Raw genomic sequence first — 16,412 nt, 5'->3', positions numbered from 1 at the left:
GGAACGGGGCTGCAGGAAGAGCGGAGGTGAGGGTGGGAGCAGAGTAGCCAGACCTGTCCTCACTTCAGGCCCATAGCTCTGCCTGTGCCTGCAGGGCCCAGCAATCCAGAAGGGCTCCTGTCTGACCCCCTGGCACCATCCCCAGAGACTGTGCAGGAAGTGAAAGGGGACAGCATCCCGGAAGAGGCCACTCCAGTCTCCAGCTCTGATGACCCTGGTGTAGCTTGGGACTTAATGTCGTCTGGATGTCTCGTCCTGACTGGTCAGTGGGCAGCAGTGGCTGAAGGGAAAGGGGTCGAGGAAGGAGAAGCCTCCGGGGCGGGCTGGGGAGGGAGGCAGGGTGGATGGGAGGTAGCCAAGGCCTGCCCCCAGCCGGGACCATTTTGTGTCTTCAGGAGGGGTGGATCAGAGTGGGCGAGCTCTGCTGACCATTACCCCACCGTGCCCTCCTGAGGAGCCTCCACCCTCCGAAGACGTGCTGAGCACTGCTCTTCATTACCTCCACTCACTGCTCAGGTAACTGAGGCCCAGGCTGGCAGCTGGCATACTAACCTCCTGGGTCGTGAGCACCCTGCCCTCCCCTCTCCTCAAGACATTGCCCTCTAGGATACCTACTTCTTCAACCCTCAGATTTTCAAGTCATTGCTCTCTGACCTTACCAACCCAACTTGCAGCATATCTTCATCAATCCTCAAAATCAACACTGCTGACTTTCAGTATCCTAAGACACAACCTAGTTTATCAGAACCTTGATTAGCTCATTCAACAACTCTTTCTTGAGCACCAGAACCTATTAGGCAGTATGCTAGGTGCTGGCGTTGAATTCATACCCTTCCAGAGCACAGAATTCCTAACTTTTTAATCCCTGATCCCATGACCCAGTAGCCATGTGAATATAGACTCCTAATTGCTAGGTCACTACCTCTTGGACACATGTCTGAGACTTTGACACTTTGCCCATCGCCAGGAACTAACTTCTCCTGAGGATGAGTAACATTAACACGCACACACGCACACGCACACATACACACACACACACAACCTCTGCCCCCACAGGCCTGACCTACAGGTACTGGGGCTGTCCGTCCTGCTGGACCTTCGCAAGGCACCCGCACTGCCTCCAGCACTCATTCCTGTCCTGAGTCAACTTCAGGTAAGCAACCTCTTGAGACAAGTACTTCTTCTGGGTCCTGACTCTTCCCTAGTGGTCATTCCAGGCCACCCTGTTGCCCACAATTTAGGGTTATTCTTCTCTGCCTTCAGGACTCAGGAGACCCTCCCGTCATTCAGCGGCTGCTGCTTCTCACTCATGATGACCCTCCAACTGAACTCCATGGATTTCAGGTTTGAGCCCCTCACTCCCACCTAGTCCCCATAAGTAGTGGAGAGAGAAGAAGAGGCTGGCTGGAGCCCCAGGCCAGTCCCTGAATCCCTAGGCGCCCAGGCCAGAAACCCCCTGCCTTCACATGTCTACAGGGTGCTGAGTTGCTGTCAGAGAGTGATCTGAAAAGAGTGGCCAAGCCAGAGGAGCTGCAGTGGGACTTGGGAGGTCACAGGGACCCCTCTCCCAGCCACTGGGTAGAGACACACAAGGTAAGCTTCACCTCCCCCACTCAGGACACTGGGAGCCAGGAGTGACCCAGCAGAGGACATTCTAGGAGAGAGAGGACAGATCTGAGACATGACCAAGGGGTTGAGAAAAAGTGGTTTCCCTTCCATTTAGTTCAATAAATATTTATGGTTCACAATTCAACAAGTGTTTATGAGCAAATTCAATTCAACAAGTATTTATGAGCAAAAGACTGTGCATGTGCCCTGGGCTACCAGGGAGATGAGACGAGTATATTAAATAAATTCTTTCTTTTTCCTTCTAGTTTTGAGATATAATTGAACAAGCACTTAACAAGTTTGAGGTGTATAACATAATGATTTGACTTACATACAATCATGAAGTGGTTACCACTAGTTTAGTGAACAGCCATCATCTCCTATAGATACAAAATTAAAGAAATAGGAAAAAAATTTTTTCGTTGTAATGGGAACTCTTAGGATTTACTCTTAACAACTTTCATATATAACATACAGCAGAGTTAATTATATTAATATTTATCATGTTGTACATCACATCCCTAGTGCTTACCTGTCTTATAACTGGAAATTTGACTATCTTCATCCAATTCCCCCTCCCTCTCATCTCCTGCCTCTGGTAACCACAAATCTGATCTCTTTTTCTATAAGTTTGTTTTGTTTGTTTGTTTTTGAGGTATAATTGACCTACAACACTATGTTACTTCTTGGTACACAACATAGTGATTCAATATTTCTATGCATTTCACCATAATGTCTAGTTGTCATCTGTCACCATACAAAGATATCACATAATTATTGACTCTATTCCCCACATTGTACATTTTATACCCGTCGCTCATTTATTTTGCAACTGGAAGTTTGTATGTCTTGATCTCCCTTACCTATTTCTCTCCTCTCCTCACCCCCCTCCCCTCTGGCAACCATCCGTTTGTTCTCCGTATCTATAACTCTGCTTCTGTTTTGTTATGTTTGTTCACTTGTTTTTAAGATTCCAAATATAAGTGAAATTATACAGTATTTGTCTTTCTCTGTCTGACTTATTTCACTTAGCATAATACCCTCTAGTCCATCCATGTTGTCACAAATGACAAGATTTCATTCTTTTTTTATGGCTGAGTAATATTCCATTGTATGTATATACCACATAGTCTTTAGCCATTCATCTATTGATGGGAACTTAAGTTGCTTCCGTAACTTGGCTATTGTAGATAATGCTGCAATTAACACAGAGATGCATATATCTTTTCTAATTAGTGTTTTCACTTTTTTGGGATAAATACCCAGGAGTGGAATTGCTGGATCGTATGGTAGTTCTATTTTTAATTTTTTGAGGAATATCCATACTGTTGTCCATAGTGGCTGCACCAATTTACATTCCCACCAACAGTGCATGAGGGTTCCCTTTTCTGCACATCCTCACCTATACTTGTTATTCTGACAGGTGTGAGGTGATATCTCATTGTGGTTTTCATTTGCATTTTCCTGATGATTAGTAATGCTGAGCATCTTTTCATGTGCCTGTTGGCCATCTGTATGTCTTCTTTGGAAAAAGGTTTATTCAGATCCTTGGCCCATTTTTTAATTGGGTTGTTTGGTTTTTTTTGATGTTGAGTTGTGTGAGTTCTTTGTATATTTTGGATATTAACCCCTTATAAGATATACCATTTGCAAATATCTTCTCCCATTCAGTAGGCAGTATTTTCATTTTGTTGATGGTTCCTTCGCTGTGCAAAAGCATTTTAGTTATATGTTTGCTTATTTTTGCTTTTGTTTCCCTCGCATAAAGAGAAGTCTCAAAAAAAAAATTACTGGTCTTCCCTGGTGGTGCAGTGGTTGAGAGTCCACCTACCGATGCAGGGGACACGGGTTTGTGCCCCAGTCTGGGAAGATCCCACATGCCGCGGAGTGGCTGGGCCCGTGAGCCATGGCTGCTAAACCTGCGTGTCCGGAGCCTGTGCTCCACAACGGGAGAGGCCAAAACAGTGAGAGGCCCATGTACAGCAAAAAAAATTACTAAGAAAGATGTCAAAGAGTGTATTGCCTATGTTTTCTTCTAGAAGTTTTATGGTTTCAGGTCTTACATTCAAGTCTTTAATCCATTTAGAATTTATCTTTGTGCGTGGTGTGAAAAAGTAGTCCAGTTTGATTCTTTTGCATGTAGCTGTCCAGTATTCCCAATACCATTTATTGCCAAGGTGGTCTTTTCCCATTGTATATTCTTGCCTCCTTTGTCATAGATTAATTGACCATATGTGTGTGGATTCATTTCTGGGTTCCCTATTCTGTTCCACTGATCTATGTGTCTGTTTTTGTGCCAGTATCATACTGTTTTGATTACTGTAGCTTTGTAGTATAGTTTGAAATCAGGGAGCATGATACCTCCCTTGACTTTGTTCTTTGTCAAGATTGTTTTGGCTATTCAGGGTCTTTTGTATTTCCATACAAATTTTAGAACTATTTGTTCTAGTTCTGTGAAAAATGCCATTGATATTTTGATAGGGATTGCCTTGAATCTGCAATTGCCTTGGGTAGTATGGACATTTTAACAATACTAATTCTTCCCATCCATGAGCACAGTATATCTCTCCATCTGTTTGTGTCATCTTCAATTTCTTTCATCACTGTGTTATAGTTTTCCAAGTACAGGTCTTTTACCTCCTTAGTTAGGTTTATTCCTAGGTATTTTATTCTTTTTGATGCAATTGTAAATGGAATTGTTTTCTTAATTTCTCTTTCTGATAGTCAAGTATTAGTGTATAAAAATGCAACAGATTTCTATATATAGATTTTGTATCCTGCAACTTTACTGAATTCATTGGTGAGATCTAGCATTTTTTGGTGGTGTCTCTAGGATTTTTTATGTATAGTATCATCTCATCTGCAAACAGTAACCATTTTACTTCTTCCTTTTCAATTTGGATGCCTTTTATTTCTTTTTCTTCTCTGATTGCTGTGGCTAGGACTTCCAAAACTATGTTGAATCAAAGTGGTGAGAGTGGGCATCCTTGTCTTATTCCTGATCTTAAAGGAAATGCTTTCAGCTTTTCATCATTGAGGATGATGTTAGCTGTGGGTTTGTTGCAAGTGGCCTTTATTATGTTGAGGTATGTCCCCTCTTTACCCACCTTGTTGAGAGTTTTTATCATAAGTGGATGCTGAATATTGTGAAAAGTTTTCTCCACGTCTATCAAGATGATCATGTGATTTTTATCCTACATTTTGTTAACATGGTATATCACGTTGATCAGTTTGCAGATGTTGAACCATCCTTGCATATCTGGAATAAATTCCACTTGATCACGGTGTATGATTCTTTTAATGTACTGTTGGATTTGGTTTGCTGGTATTTTGTTGAGTGTTTTTGCATCTATGTTTATCAGTGATATTGGCCAGTAATTTTCTCTTTTTGCAATTCTTAATATGACATTAAACAGCATATCATTTTTGGTGGATGATAAGTCAGAAACAACTGGAGAAGAGTGCAAAATAGTATCACTGGGGTTCTAGAAAGAGCTGAGAGTCAGAGAGGCTGGTTCTGGTTCCATGTGACCTTGAGCAAGGTAATGTACCTTACTTCCGGAGATGGTGCCTTTCTGTACCTGCTCCCTGCACCAGCATTCCAGCCTCAAGATCATTGCCCTCACAGTACAGCAACTGTGACATAATCTCTGATTCTATGAATCTAAATTCTGTGAGTATTCAAGAAAAGAGGTATAAGCATGATCTGAGCCAAGTATTAAAGGGGGTCTGTAACATGGTCTCTAAGCTGTGGATCAAAGGGGAAGTGCATCTGAAGAGGCAGAGAAAAGGGTTTTATAGGGTCAAGAGCCAGTGCAGATGAGGGAAAGGAGATTCATGTTTACTAAGCTGTAAAATGTTCCAGGCCCATGATAGCTGCTTACCTACCATCATCTCTTTAAACCTTTAAATCCAGTGTGTCTTATCATGACTTTACAGTTGAGGAAACTGAGGTTCAGGAAGGTTTCTGGACCTGCCTAAGGTCATACAATTAGTAAGCGACAAAGTCAGGAACTGAACCCAGCACTGCCCCCATAAAAGTCTCTGGGGTTGCCCCTCCTCCACCCTAGGGCTTAGGCCCCTTATCCTGAACTCTGTCCCTGGACTCCATTCCTGTGTGTTTGTCTCAGGAAGTGGAAAGGTTGTGCCGCCTGTGCCGAGGTGTGCTGGGCTCTGTACGGCGAGCCATTGAGGAGCTAGAGAGAGCAGCAGATCCAGAGGGAGAGGTAGGAAATGAGATGGGACGAAAGGGGATGAGGTGGGGATGGGGCTGGGCTGAGCTGAGGACCTCCTTGTGGAACCCCAACTGTCAACTTCTCCCTGGCCCCCAGGAGGCGGCAGGAATGCCTGAGCCCCTACAGAAGGTACTGGCAGATCCCCGGCTGACGGAGCTGCAGAGGGATGGGGGAGCCATCCTGATGAGGCTGCGCTCCACCCACAGCAGCAAGTACGAGGGATGGGTGTGTGGGTGCAGGTGGACGTGGAGGATGGAGACACAGCAGAGGGCCGCCAATTCACCTTAGCTGCCAGATAATTCTTACTAAGCATGTATCTGGACAAGATATGCTTCTCCACTTATCTCATAACTCTCACAACATCCCTAGGTGCTAGATATGATTATCAATGGGGATTTGGAGGATCAGAAATGTTTAATGTCTTGGCCAAGGTTGGTCAGTAAATGGAAGAGTAAGGATTCAGATCCAGGCCCATACTGTGACCCAGGATGCCGTGCCACCCCTCACTTGGGATGCAAGGATGGGATGGGGTTGCGGGGCAGGCTTGACAAAGGCAGTGGTTCATTCTGCCCCCACTCCCTACCCAGGCTAGAGGGCCCAGGCCCAGCTACACTGTATCAGGAGGTGGACGAAGCCATTCACCAGCTCGTGCGCCTTTCCAACCTACATGTGCAACAGCAGGAGCAGCGGCAACGCCTGCACCGACTCCAGCAGGTGAGCCAGGACCTCCTCCCCCATGCTTCTTAACTCCACCTGGGGGCCTGGCCTCCAGCACCCTTTTCCCACTGATACTTACAGCTGATGGTGTTCTTCTAACCTGGCCTGGTCGCACGGCCCTCCCTCTCTCCTCATCTCCCCTGGAAGTTGATCACGGTCAGTGTGAGATTCACAAGAGGGAGATAGCATCTCAGCACCCGCAAAGAAGAGAAGCCAGATCTCCCCCTCCCACTGCTGATGTTTGATCAAGGATCCTTAGAGATTGTGAGAGATGCTTAGGTGCCCTAGGGGATTCTGGGAAGAGCCGACTGATTCTGAGTTCCTACCTCCTTAGCTTAAAAGCAACAAATGTCTATCGATACCAGCTCCCTCCACCCCTTATGCAATGTCATCCCCAAACCTGAGGACGGAAAGGTCCTACCTCCCTCCACCTTGGAAGGAGAGGACAATGGAAACTGCTAAAGGCCTTGGAAACCAAGGCCTCTTTGTGGGAAAGATTCAGGAATAAAGCTGGCTTCTCTGAGCCTTGATTCTTTTCTCCTGGGGTTAAGAATTCCATAGGGATTTGCTCTCCACCCTACCTTGTGGGGTAGCAGGGGCACTGAAATCTGATTGCTCCTCCATAGCTCCTAAGTGTGGTAAGTGAACACCTCGTGGACCTGCATGTGGCCTCAGGGGAAAGGTCATCTCAGGGTCAGTGTTAAAGCAGGGTGGGGGCAGGGCTCTCTGTTCCTGAGATTTCTGCCTATTTAGCTTCCTCCATCCCAGCATCCAAAGGTTTGTATCTCCTACTGTCTGTTTGCTTATTAGCTGTTTTCCCACTGTGTAAAAACTATTAGCACACAGGATTTGGAGTCTAAAGTGTTCAGCTTGAGTTCTTCTCTGCTAGGAGTGAGATATTGGACGAGTCTGGAAGCATCTCTGAGTTCCCAAGTCCTCATCTGCAGAATGGGGGTGATAGTAAGGCTTACCTCACAAGGGTGTTCGGGTGATCAAGTGATTTCAGCAAAGGACTGTAGAAGTGCTTATTGTTGGCACGGGTTATTGGGAACATTCTCAAACTTCCCGTCCTCAGGCTGTCTCGCCCCAGATTCCAAGCTTTCTTCAGAGGGAAGAATTACCATCCCTTTTTGGTCAGATATCCCAGAACCAACAGGAGAGTACCTAGAGCCCCATAATAGGCAACTGGAGCTACACACACACACACACGCACGCACGCACGCACGCGCGCGCCTGGGATGTCTCTCCAAGCCTGGCCCCTGTGAAATTTCTCCTGGCCCTCGTGCCTCTGGCTCGCCCCAGTTTTATCTATTTCACCTGGAGGCATAGCCCTGGAACCTTAGCATGCATCTCTCAGTGCTTCCGGCCAGCCCAGCCTCCCCTTCAACTGGTGCTTTACAAAGATGGCTTACTCACTTTACTCGACCCTTGTGGAAACTACCACCATTCCCTGTTCTCATTTCCACTTTACAGCTGAGATGAAATGGTTTCCCCCAAGGTTCAACAGGGTGGGGCGGTCGGGTCAGAGCTGGATCTCAGCTTTCCTTTCCACTGCATGGGCCCTTCTCCCTCATGGCCCCGCTCTCCCACCCTGTCTGCCCCAGGTGCTGCAGTGGCTCTCGGGCCCGGGGGAGGAGCAGCTGGTGAGCTTTGCTGTGCCCGGGGACTCCCTGTCTGCCCTGCAGGAGACAGAGCTACGATTCCGGGCTTTCAGTGCTGAGGTTCAGGTGAGAAGGGGGAGAGGGGCAGGTGAGAGGAAACACGCGGGGAGGGAAGGGGAGACTGGACTGAGGGCCAGGTCTGAGAGCAGACTCCCTTCTCCAGGAGCGCCTGGCTCAGGCGAGGGAGGCCCTGGCCCTGGAGGAGGACCCTGCCTCCCAGAAGCTTCTGGATATCTTTGAACAGCGCCTGGAGCAGGTTGAGAGTGGCCTCCACCGGGCTCTGCGGCTACAGCGCTTCTTCCAGCAGGTATGTGCTGAGCCTCTTCCTTCTATGCCCACCACTGCCTTTCTTCTGCCTGGAGAAGCTGATCGGGTAGTTGTTAGAAGCAGGGACTTAGGAGGCCGTCTCCTGGGCTTTGACTCTTGGCTCTGCCGCCTACTTGATGCATGACTTGGGACAGGATACTAAACCTGAGTGTGCCTCGTGGCACCTACCTTACAGGGCTGAGTGAGGATTACGTAAGCAGTATGTAACAGGTATAGTACAGAGTCTGCCACTTGTAAATTCTGTGTAAGTATCGGCCATCCTTTCATCTAGGCCCCTCTGTCTCCATACCAGCTCAGAGTGACACGCTAGGCCGTGATGCCGGGACAGTGAGGGGAGGTGTTCTAAGAGGACTGGGGTGTGGTGGGCCTTGGGAAGCCATCAGCGAAGGAGGACAGGAGCTGTCATCGGGCAGCGTGTGGGAGTGGCGGAGGACCTCACTCCTTCTCCTCGCCACTCCCCACCCCTTTGGTCTTGTAGGCACATGAATGGGTGGACGAAGGTTCCACGAGGCTAGCAGGAGCTGGGCCGGGGCGGGAAGCAGTGCTGGCAGCCCTGGCCCTGCGGCGCACCCCGGAGCCCAGCGCTGGCACCTTCCAGGAGATGCGGGCCCTGGCCCTGGACCTGGGCAGCCCGGCGGCTCTGCGAGAGTGGGGCCGCTGCCGGGCCCGCTGCCAAGAGCTGGAGAAGAGGGTTCAGCAACAGCTGGGAGCGGAGGCGAGTCCACGGGGCCACCGGCGACGACGGGCAGACAGTGCCAGCAGTGGAGGGGCCCAGCGGGGCTCCCACAGCCCCTCACCCAGCCTCCGTTCCCTGCTGCTCCCCAGCAGTCCCGGGCCGCGGGCAGCCCCGTCCCACTGCTCCCTGGCGCCCTGTGGGGAGGACTATGAAGACGAGGGCCCCGAGCTGGCTCCGGAAGCAGAGGGCAGACCGCCGAGGACCGTGCTGATCCGAGGCCTGGAGGTCACCAGTACGGAGGTGGTAGACAGGACGTGCTCACCCCGGGAACACGTGCTGCTGGGCCGGGCCGGGGGCCCAGAAGGGCCCTGGGGAGTAGGCACCCCCCGGATGGAGCGCAAGCGAAGCATCAGGTGAGAGCCCAGCCCAGCTGGTGCCCAAGAGGCAGGCCCAGCTGGCCCGCAGGAAAAGAATATGATACTGTTGGCATGTTCCTCCCATGCCACAACCTCCCCTGTCACTCCTCGTTGTACCTGCAGCGCCCAGCAGCGTCTGGTGTCTGAGCTGATTGCCTGTGAGCAGGAGTACGTGGCCACCTTGAGTGAGCCAGTGCCACCCGCTGGGCCTGAGCTGACCCCTGAACTGCGGGGCACCTGGGAGGCGGCCCTGAGCGCCCGGGAGAGGCTCCGCAGTTTCCACCGGACACACTTTCTGCGGGAGCTTCAGGGCTGCGCCACCCACCCCCTGCGCATTGGGGCCTGCTTCCTTCGCCATGTGAGTCAGCCTCTGAAACTCCTTCCAGGGCTTCTCCCTTCACATGTCTCAGCCCCATCTGCTTGTCCCTCCTTCTCAGTATCCGCCCCCCGACCCCACCCACCACCAGAACGTGTGGCCCCAAACGCCGGCGCCTACTGCCGTTTGCTGGGCTCCTGGATCCACTCAGCTCATGTGTCCCTGACATCCAGTGCTGCCTGGCCTTCGCTCTCTCCACGGGAGCCTGTCATTCCCCAAGCAGACTGAGTGTTCCCTGGTGGCCTGTCCCTCCTTCGGGCTCTACAGGATGTGGAGGAGGAAAGGGAGAGGCTTGTCTGCAGGGCCTCACTGGACATGACTTACCGCTTCCCTACCGGCACAGGGGGACCAGTTCAGCCTTTACGCCCACTATGTGAAGCACCGGCACAAACTGGAGAATGGTCTGGCTGCCCTCAGCCCCCCAACCAAGGTAACTTTTTCTCCAACACTCATGAGAAGGGGAGGGGCCAGGAAGACCTAAAATCTACCCAACCTCAAAATCTCTCAGGGAAAAAAAGCTTTCCTGGATATACCCAGGAATGTCACCTACCAATAATCTCCCAGAATTGCTGAGGGTGGGACAAGCACTGGACTGGAAGCCAGGTGAACCCGGGTTCTTATCCAACCCACCTGAGGACTTTGGGCAATAGTATTGATTCCTCTGGGCCGCTGTTTCTTCATCTAGTGAATGGTGGCAGTATTCACTATAGCTAACTAAGAGAGTCGCTGAGGGTCAAAAGGCCTCACATCAAAAGATGTGAAAGTGATTTCAAAAGTTAAAAGCCAGAGAATATAAGGGATTACTTGTATTCCTCTTCCACTCTCCCTCAAGATATAGAGGACAGCTGAATCTCCTGCAGCCCTCCTGCCTCCTTTCTTTCTGGGGGAAGGTTTTTCGCCTTACCTTTGGGTGTATCTGGGCTTGACCTATCCCTAAAAACCCAGAGTACCACGCATCTTCCCTGAAGGGCTCAGACCCGAACAGCTCCAGCCCCTCCCCTCATTCCTATCTGTTTCCACCCCAAACTAGGGCACCATGGAGGGGGGCCCTCATCTGCCCCGGGCCCTGCAGCAGCCCCTGGAGCAGCTGGCCAGGTATGGGCGGCTCCTGGAGGAGCTCCTAAGGGAAGCTGGGCCTGAACCAAGTTCTGAGCGCCAGGCCCTTGGGGCTGCCATGCAACTGCTCCGGGAACAAGAGACCCGCGGCAAAGACCTGCTGGCTGTGGAGGCGGTGCGTGGCTGCGAGGTGAGGCCGTGGCTCCAGACACTCCAGCTCGGGCTGCCTAGCCTCGTAGCCTCAGAAGCAGTGTGGGCTGGTGACCAGAAAACTAGACTCAAGGTCAGAGGGCTCCAGGCTGTAATTTCTAACCAGCTGGATAGCTTTGGTCAAGTCACTGAACTTCACTGGGGCTCAATTTTCTCGTCTATAAATAAAGAAGCTATGTCCTGCCCGACATCCTGTGACCCTATATCTGTCTGTGCTTTCCTACTCCTTTCCTAATTCTTCTATCTACCCTGCACTTCATCCTGTATCTCAACATTCAACATATACCTTACTCTCCTCTCCTTAGTCTCTTGCCAGTCCTGAGGTTCCAGAACAGGTTGGAAACCTACCTCCTCTAGGATAGACCTCTTTTCCCTTCAGTTCTTTGCTGATTTGATTCTCTTCCTGGGGCAAAATGGTGCTTTGGTCCCCAACATGCAAAGGCTTACCCATTGGAGGCTATAAGCCCTACTGTGTGATGTACCTTCTATCTTCAGAGGCAGGGCTGTGCTGCTGGGCCAGGTGTGCTGTGCATGGTGACCAGTGGATGGATTCTAGGCCAAGGGCTTCCCTGATTTCCTGACTCTGCCTGAGAACCAGTGCATTCGGCCCCTGGCCCTATAAATCCCATTTTGACTCCCCGTAAAATATACACAAAGGGCTCCGGGGCCAATGACCTTTCCTTTTGCTTTCCCCAGATAGATCTGAAGGAGCAGGGACAACTCCTGCACCGGGACCCTTTCACAGTCATCTGTGGCCGGAAAAAGTGCCTTCGCCACGTCTTTCTCTTTGAGCATCTCCTCCTGTTCAGCAAGCTCAAGGGCCCTGAGGGGGGGTCAGAGACCTTTGTTTATAAGCAGGCCTTTAAGGTACGATGCCTGGAGGTGGGGTGGGCCTGGGAAACCATGGGGATGGGACAGGAAGTCATGCTCTTCTTGGGAACGCAGAGTGTTCTGGAAATTCAATCCCAACCCAGGTTCAGAATCTATATCATCTAGAACAGGCTTTGGCCTGTAATCAAACATCAGGTTAGGGTGTCGAGGTGACAGAAGTTCCTGTCATTGGTCTCCTCCATGGGGTTCTCCTTATTCATGCAGGGGATTCATGAGGCATTCCAAACCAGAAGTGGGGAGGACCTTTCCCATTAAGAACACACATGCTTTCTGAGTTAGGGATGGTCCCTGGGGGAGGAAGAGAAAGGACACTATAAATATAGCTTAACTTGACGGAACTGAGGAACCCAAGAGGAGGGAGGCCTTGCTTTAGGGAAACAGCCTTGATATCCAGATAAACATCAATAGCGGCCTAGTCCCAGATCAGGCGCTGTGGCATGACTCTTAAGAGTTTCTGACTTTGTCCCCCTACACTAGTTCCAGCAGAGTCCAGTATAGAGAAAAAAGCCTAAGTTTGGAATAACATAGCCATGAGTTTGAATTCTTTCTCCGATAAGCTATGATAAGCCCTTGGACAAGTTGCTTTGTGTGTCTGGGCACCACCCTTCTGTAAATCGTGCTTGTTATAGACTAAATGCAGAGCACTTGGCGCACCGTAGGTGTTGAGCAAACATTTACTAAGCATCTACCAGATGCCAGGCTAAGTGTAGTGCTTTTCCACGTGGTACCATCTAGCCAGAATACACTCCGTCTTCACCCACTCTCCTCCGCTTTTTCTCAGACTGCTGACATGGGGCTAACAGAAAACATCGGGGACAGCGGGCTCTGCTTTGAGCTGTGGTTTCGGCGGCGGCGTGCACGAGAGGCGTACACTCTGCAAGCAGCCTCACCAGAGATCAAACTCAAGTGGACGAGTTCTATTGCCCAGCTGCTGTGGAGACAGGCGGCCCACAACAAGGGTACCAGGCAGAGCTGGGAGAGGGTGTGCTTGGGATCAAGGTTATGGCAGGTTAGCTGGAGAGTGTGGAGAGTGCCCAGGGGAAAGAGGGTGTAGGATGGAGAATGACGTATGAGAAGACTGAAGATCTGACGTGAGAGAGATTGCTGAGACAGAACTTAATCTAAGGTGCGCTAAAAGGAAAGAGGAAGCTAGCGGATTTCAGGGAGGCAAGCGCAAATGGTTGGGCAAAAGAGAGTGAGAGGGTGCTCACCGGACCTGCCTTCCAGAACTTGATTGCTGTGTTACCAGGACTAGTTTGTTTTGTTTTGGGAGGTCTTTTGCTAGTTTTTGTTTTTAATTCTCTGAACCTCATTCCACTAATCTGAAAAATGGAAAGTAACATCTACATCTTGGTATAATAGGAAGGATTAAATAAGGTGATATATATGGAAGCACTTGATAAACTGTAAAGGTATGTAAAACCGTGAGTTTTGCTCTTAATGCCCAAGATAAAGGGAAGAAGGTATTAGAAGAGAAGTTGGGGGCTTCCCTGGTGGCGCAGAGGTTGAGAGTCCGCCTGCCGATGCAGGGGACACGGGTTCGTGCCCCGGTCCGGGAAGATCCCACATGCCGCGGAGCGGCTGGGCCTGTGAGCCATGGCCGCTGAGCCTGCGTGTCCGGAGCCTGTGCTCCGCAACGGGAGAGGCCACAACAGTGAGAGGCCCGCGTACCACAAAAAAAAAAAAAAAAAAGAAGTTGGGAAGCCGGAATGACAAATGGGCAGGATGCAACATATAGGAGAGAAGAGACAGAAGTCCGAGGGGGAAGTCGAGGACACGATCACCATCCATGTCATAACAGTCAACAGGAAGAGTAACGAGACACCAGAGGAATGAGAGGGAGGAATGAGAGTTGGGAAGGAGCAAAGAGGTTGGTAACAGGGTCTCTGTTCCCTAGAGCTCCGAGTGCAGCAGATGGTCTCCATGGGAATTGGGAATAAACCCTTCCTGGACATCAAAGCCCTTGGGGAGCGGACGCTGAGTGCCCTGCTCACTGGAAGAGGTGAGGGCCACAGTGCTGGGGGTGGGGGGTGGCCTCCAGCAGTCAAGACCTTGAGAGTGAAAGCAGTGAGGAGGCATGGTGGAAAATGAGGAAAGGTCATGAGTGGATATGTCTTCCCAGAAACTGTGGGAGTGACTGGGAGGCCCTCTATGAGCTCAGGGTCATTTCAGGGAGCCAGGAGGGCTTTCCCACACCAGCACCCCACCCCTCCACCCCCCGCTCTCTGCAGCCGCCCGCACCCGGGCCTCGGTGGCCGTGTCATCTTTTGAGCATGCCGGCCCCTCCCTTCCCGGTCTTTCCCCGGGAGCCTGTTCCCTGCCTGCCCGCGTCGAGGAGGAGGCCTGGGATCTGGACGTCAAGCAAATTTCCCTGGGTGAGGCACCTCTCAAGGGGTGGCTCCCAACAGCTGGGTCATCGTGGTGATGTTCAGGCTGCTTGCTGCTGAGCAATTCCTTTCTCTAGCCAAGGGGCCCAGCTGCCATGACAACTATGTACAGCTTCCCCATTGCTAAAAGAGCCTTCCATCTGGTTGCTAGGGTAATGCTTACAGCAGCCTGTTGCTAAGAAGCACTTCCTCTGTACCCCTCTCTCTCTAGCCCTCCTTGGGTTTCTATGGAAACTGCTTCAGCTTCCTGTTGTACCCTCCTGGTTCACCACGGCAATCCTTACCGTTTCCTGTCGCTTCCTCTCTGGTTGCTCTAATGATGCTGCTGACAGTTTCCTGCCTCTTGGTAGGGGGGGTTCTCTTGCAACTGGATTGCTATGGTGACTTACAGCTTCCTGTTGCTCTGGAGCTTTTTCTTCCCTGACGGAGCAGCTTGGTTACTTAAGGTAATCTAGAGGGGTTCTATACCCTGCTCTCACCCTAGCTTCCCCTCCAGCCCCAGAAACATTTGCCTCTTCTGGAGATGTGTCCCCAGGACCAAGAAACAGTCCCAGCCTGCAACGCCCACACCCTGGGAGCAGCACTCCCATCCTGGCCAGTGGAGGGATCTTAGGGCTTTCCCGACAGGTAAGTCCTTGCAATAGGGCTGAGAATGGGGTAGTCTCTTCGGACACTTTCTGGGTGGGCTCTTCTGGTCATTCAGCCCATGAGGGGCAGGGGGACCAGTGAGCCTGTGCTCCCAGCAAGGCTACAGGTTGGAGGGATGTATTGTCCAGTCTGCCCTTCTCCTCTTCCCCAGGCCTGGCTGAGAGGGCTCAAGGTCAGAAGTGAATCTTTAATAAGGAGTGGAGGGCAGGAGTGATAGAAAGGGGAGAATTCTAACAGCCTAGACTTGGATTAAATCAGCAAAATTCAGGAACTCTGGGGAGGAAAGAGGGGTGAACTAATTGACAGGCTTGGGAGAGAGAGAAAGGTTATATAACCTCTCTATATAAGAGGTCGTTTCTTATCCTTTAAATTCACCGCAGTTTCTCTTCCCTCAGAGTCACGCCCGAGCCCTGAGTGACCCCACCACACCTCTGTGACTGGTGAGTTGGTACCCGCTTTCTACCACATCCTACAGCCTTCCCTTTTCCCTTCCCCAGTGGCTTGGGAGTCAGCTTCTTCTCTCTCCCAACCCATCTTCCCTTTTCCTTCCTGGCTTCTAGAGAAGATCCAGAATTTGGCTACAGCCCCTCCTCTCAGCACGCTTTGGGCTGGGATGCTGGGGGGACATAGTGGAGGACTGGAAGAGCATTGAATTCCTTCCCTCTGCTTCTTGGACAGAAACGAGGTCAAAGGACCAGTGTGTTTCCCTGCTACTGCTGTCTCTAGCTCTCCCCAGCCAGGTGCCTTCCTGCAGGAACCAGAGTGTCCACACTTGCTTGCCTTCATACCCTGGAAGTGGGGAAATTATCCCTCGTCCAGTCCTTCCCCATCCGGGGCCACTGCATACTCCCAAGACACCGCTCCATGTCAGCCCTTCCCCGACAGCCTATGTTCGCCCCTTCGTCCTGCCCCCTGACCCTCCTTGAGAAGACTCATCTCTGCCAGTTCCTGGTGACTCCATTCTGGGGTGTCATAGGAAATGGAGCTATGCAAACCATTATAGAAGGGTGGGCTAGGGAACTGCAAACTTTATATATGTAATAACTGTTATTTTAATACTATTGTTATATTAAATATATTTACTCACACTTTGTCTCCGAAGAGCTAGAGCAGACCTCAGGGTTGAGGTGATACCACTAACTTGAGCACTTCCGCTCACCCAACCATTAACTAGAACACAGAAAATAAAACCAAGGCTGCAAGG

The 16,412-nt window shown here is 50.6% G+C and overlaps 1 protein-coding gene across 5 annotated transcripts in view; it reads left to right on the top strand.

The window, feature by feature from the left end:
* Window positions 1–16,296, top strand: part of ARHGEF40 (Rho guanine nucleotide exchange factor 40) — a 21,073-nt gene extending 4,777 nt beyond the window's left edge. Inside the window, exons 4-24 of one of the 5 annotated variants that reach the window (XM_060004892.1) lie at window positions 95–262; window positions 396–516; window positions 1,057–1,153; window positions 1,264–1,344; window positions 1,477–1,593; window positions 5,739–5,834; window positions 5,940–6,055; window positions 6,431–6,557; window positions 8,165–8,287; window positions 8,385–8,528; window positions 9,027–9,637; window positions 9,764–9,998; window positions 10,360–10,446; window positions 11,047–11,262; window positions 11,979–12,149; window positions 12,955–13,132; window positions 14,071–14,175; window positions 14,405–14,548; window positions 15,057–15,187; window positions 15,604–15,648; window positions 15,769–16,296. In XM_060004892.1, the coding sequence (XP_059860875.1) occupies window positions 95–262; window positions 396–516; window positions 1,057–1,153; window positions 1,264–1,344; window positions 1,477–1,593; window positions 5,739–5,834; window positions 5,940–6,055; window positions 6,431–6,557; window positions 8,165–8,287; window positions 8,385–8,528; window positions 9,027–9,637; window positions 9,764–9,998; window positions 10,360–10,446; window positions 11,047–11,262; window positions 11,979–12,149; window positions 12,955–13,132; window positions 14,071–14,175; window positions 14,405–14,548; window positions 15,057–15,187; window positions 15,604–15,645 (3,110 nt within the window). In that variant the 3' untranslated portion in view covers window positions 15,646–15,648; window positions 15,769–16,296. Of the gene's footprint in view, window positions 1–94; window positions 263–395; window positions 517–1,056; window positions 1,154–1,263; window positions 1,345–1,476; window positions 1,594–5,738; window positions 5,835–5,939; window positions 6,056–6,430; window positions 6,558–8,164; window positions 8,288–8,384; window positions 8,529–9,026; window positions 9,638–9,763; window positions 9,999–10,359; window positions 10,447–11,046; window positions 11,263–11,978; window positions 12,150–12,954; window positions 13,133–14,070; window positions 14,176–14,404; window positions 14,549–15,044; window positions 15,188–15,603; window positions 15,649–15,768 lie in introns of all 5 variants that reach the window. The other 4 variants (XM_060004891.1, XM_060004893.1, XM_060004890.1 and 1 more) reach the window with 4 other exon arrangements.
* Window positions 16,297–16,412: the final 116 nt, after the last annotated feature.

The sequence above is a fragment of the Delphinus delphis genome, chromosome 2 (assembly GCF_949987515.2).
Source record: "Delphinus delphis chromosome 2, mDelDel1.2, whole genome shotgun sequence".
Taxonomy (NCBI): Eukaryota; Metazoa; Chordata; class Mammalia; order Artiodactyla; family Delphinidae; genus Delphinus; species Delphinus delphis.
Note: the sequence above shows the minus strand (reverse complement) of the source record. Positions and strands in the feature narration are given on the sequence as shown.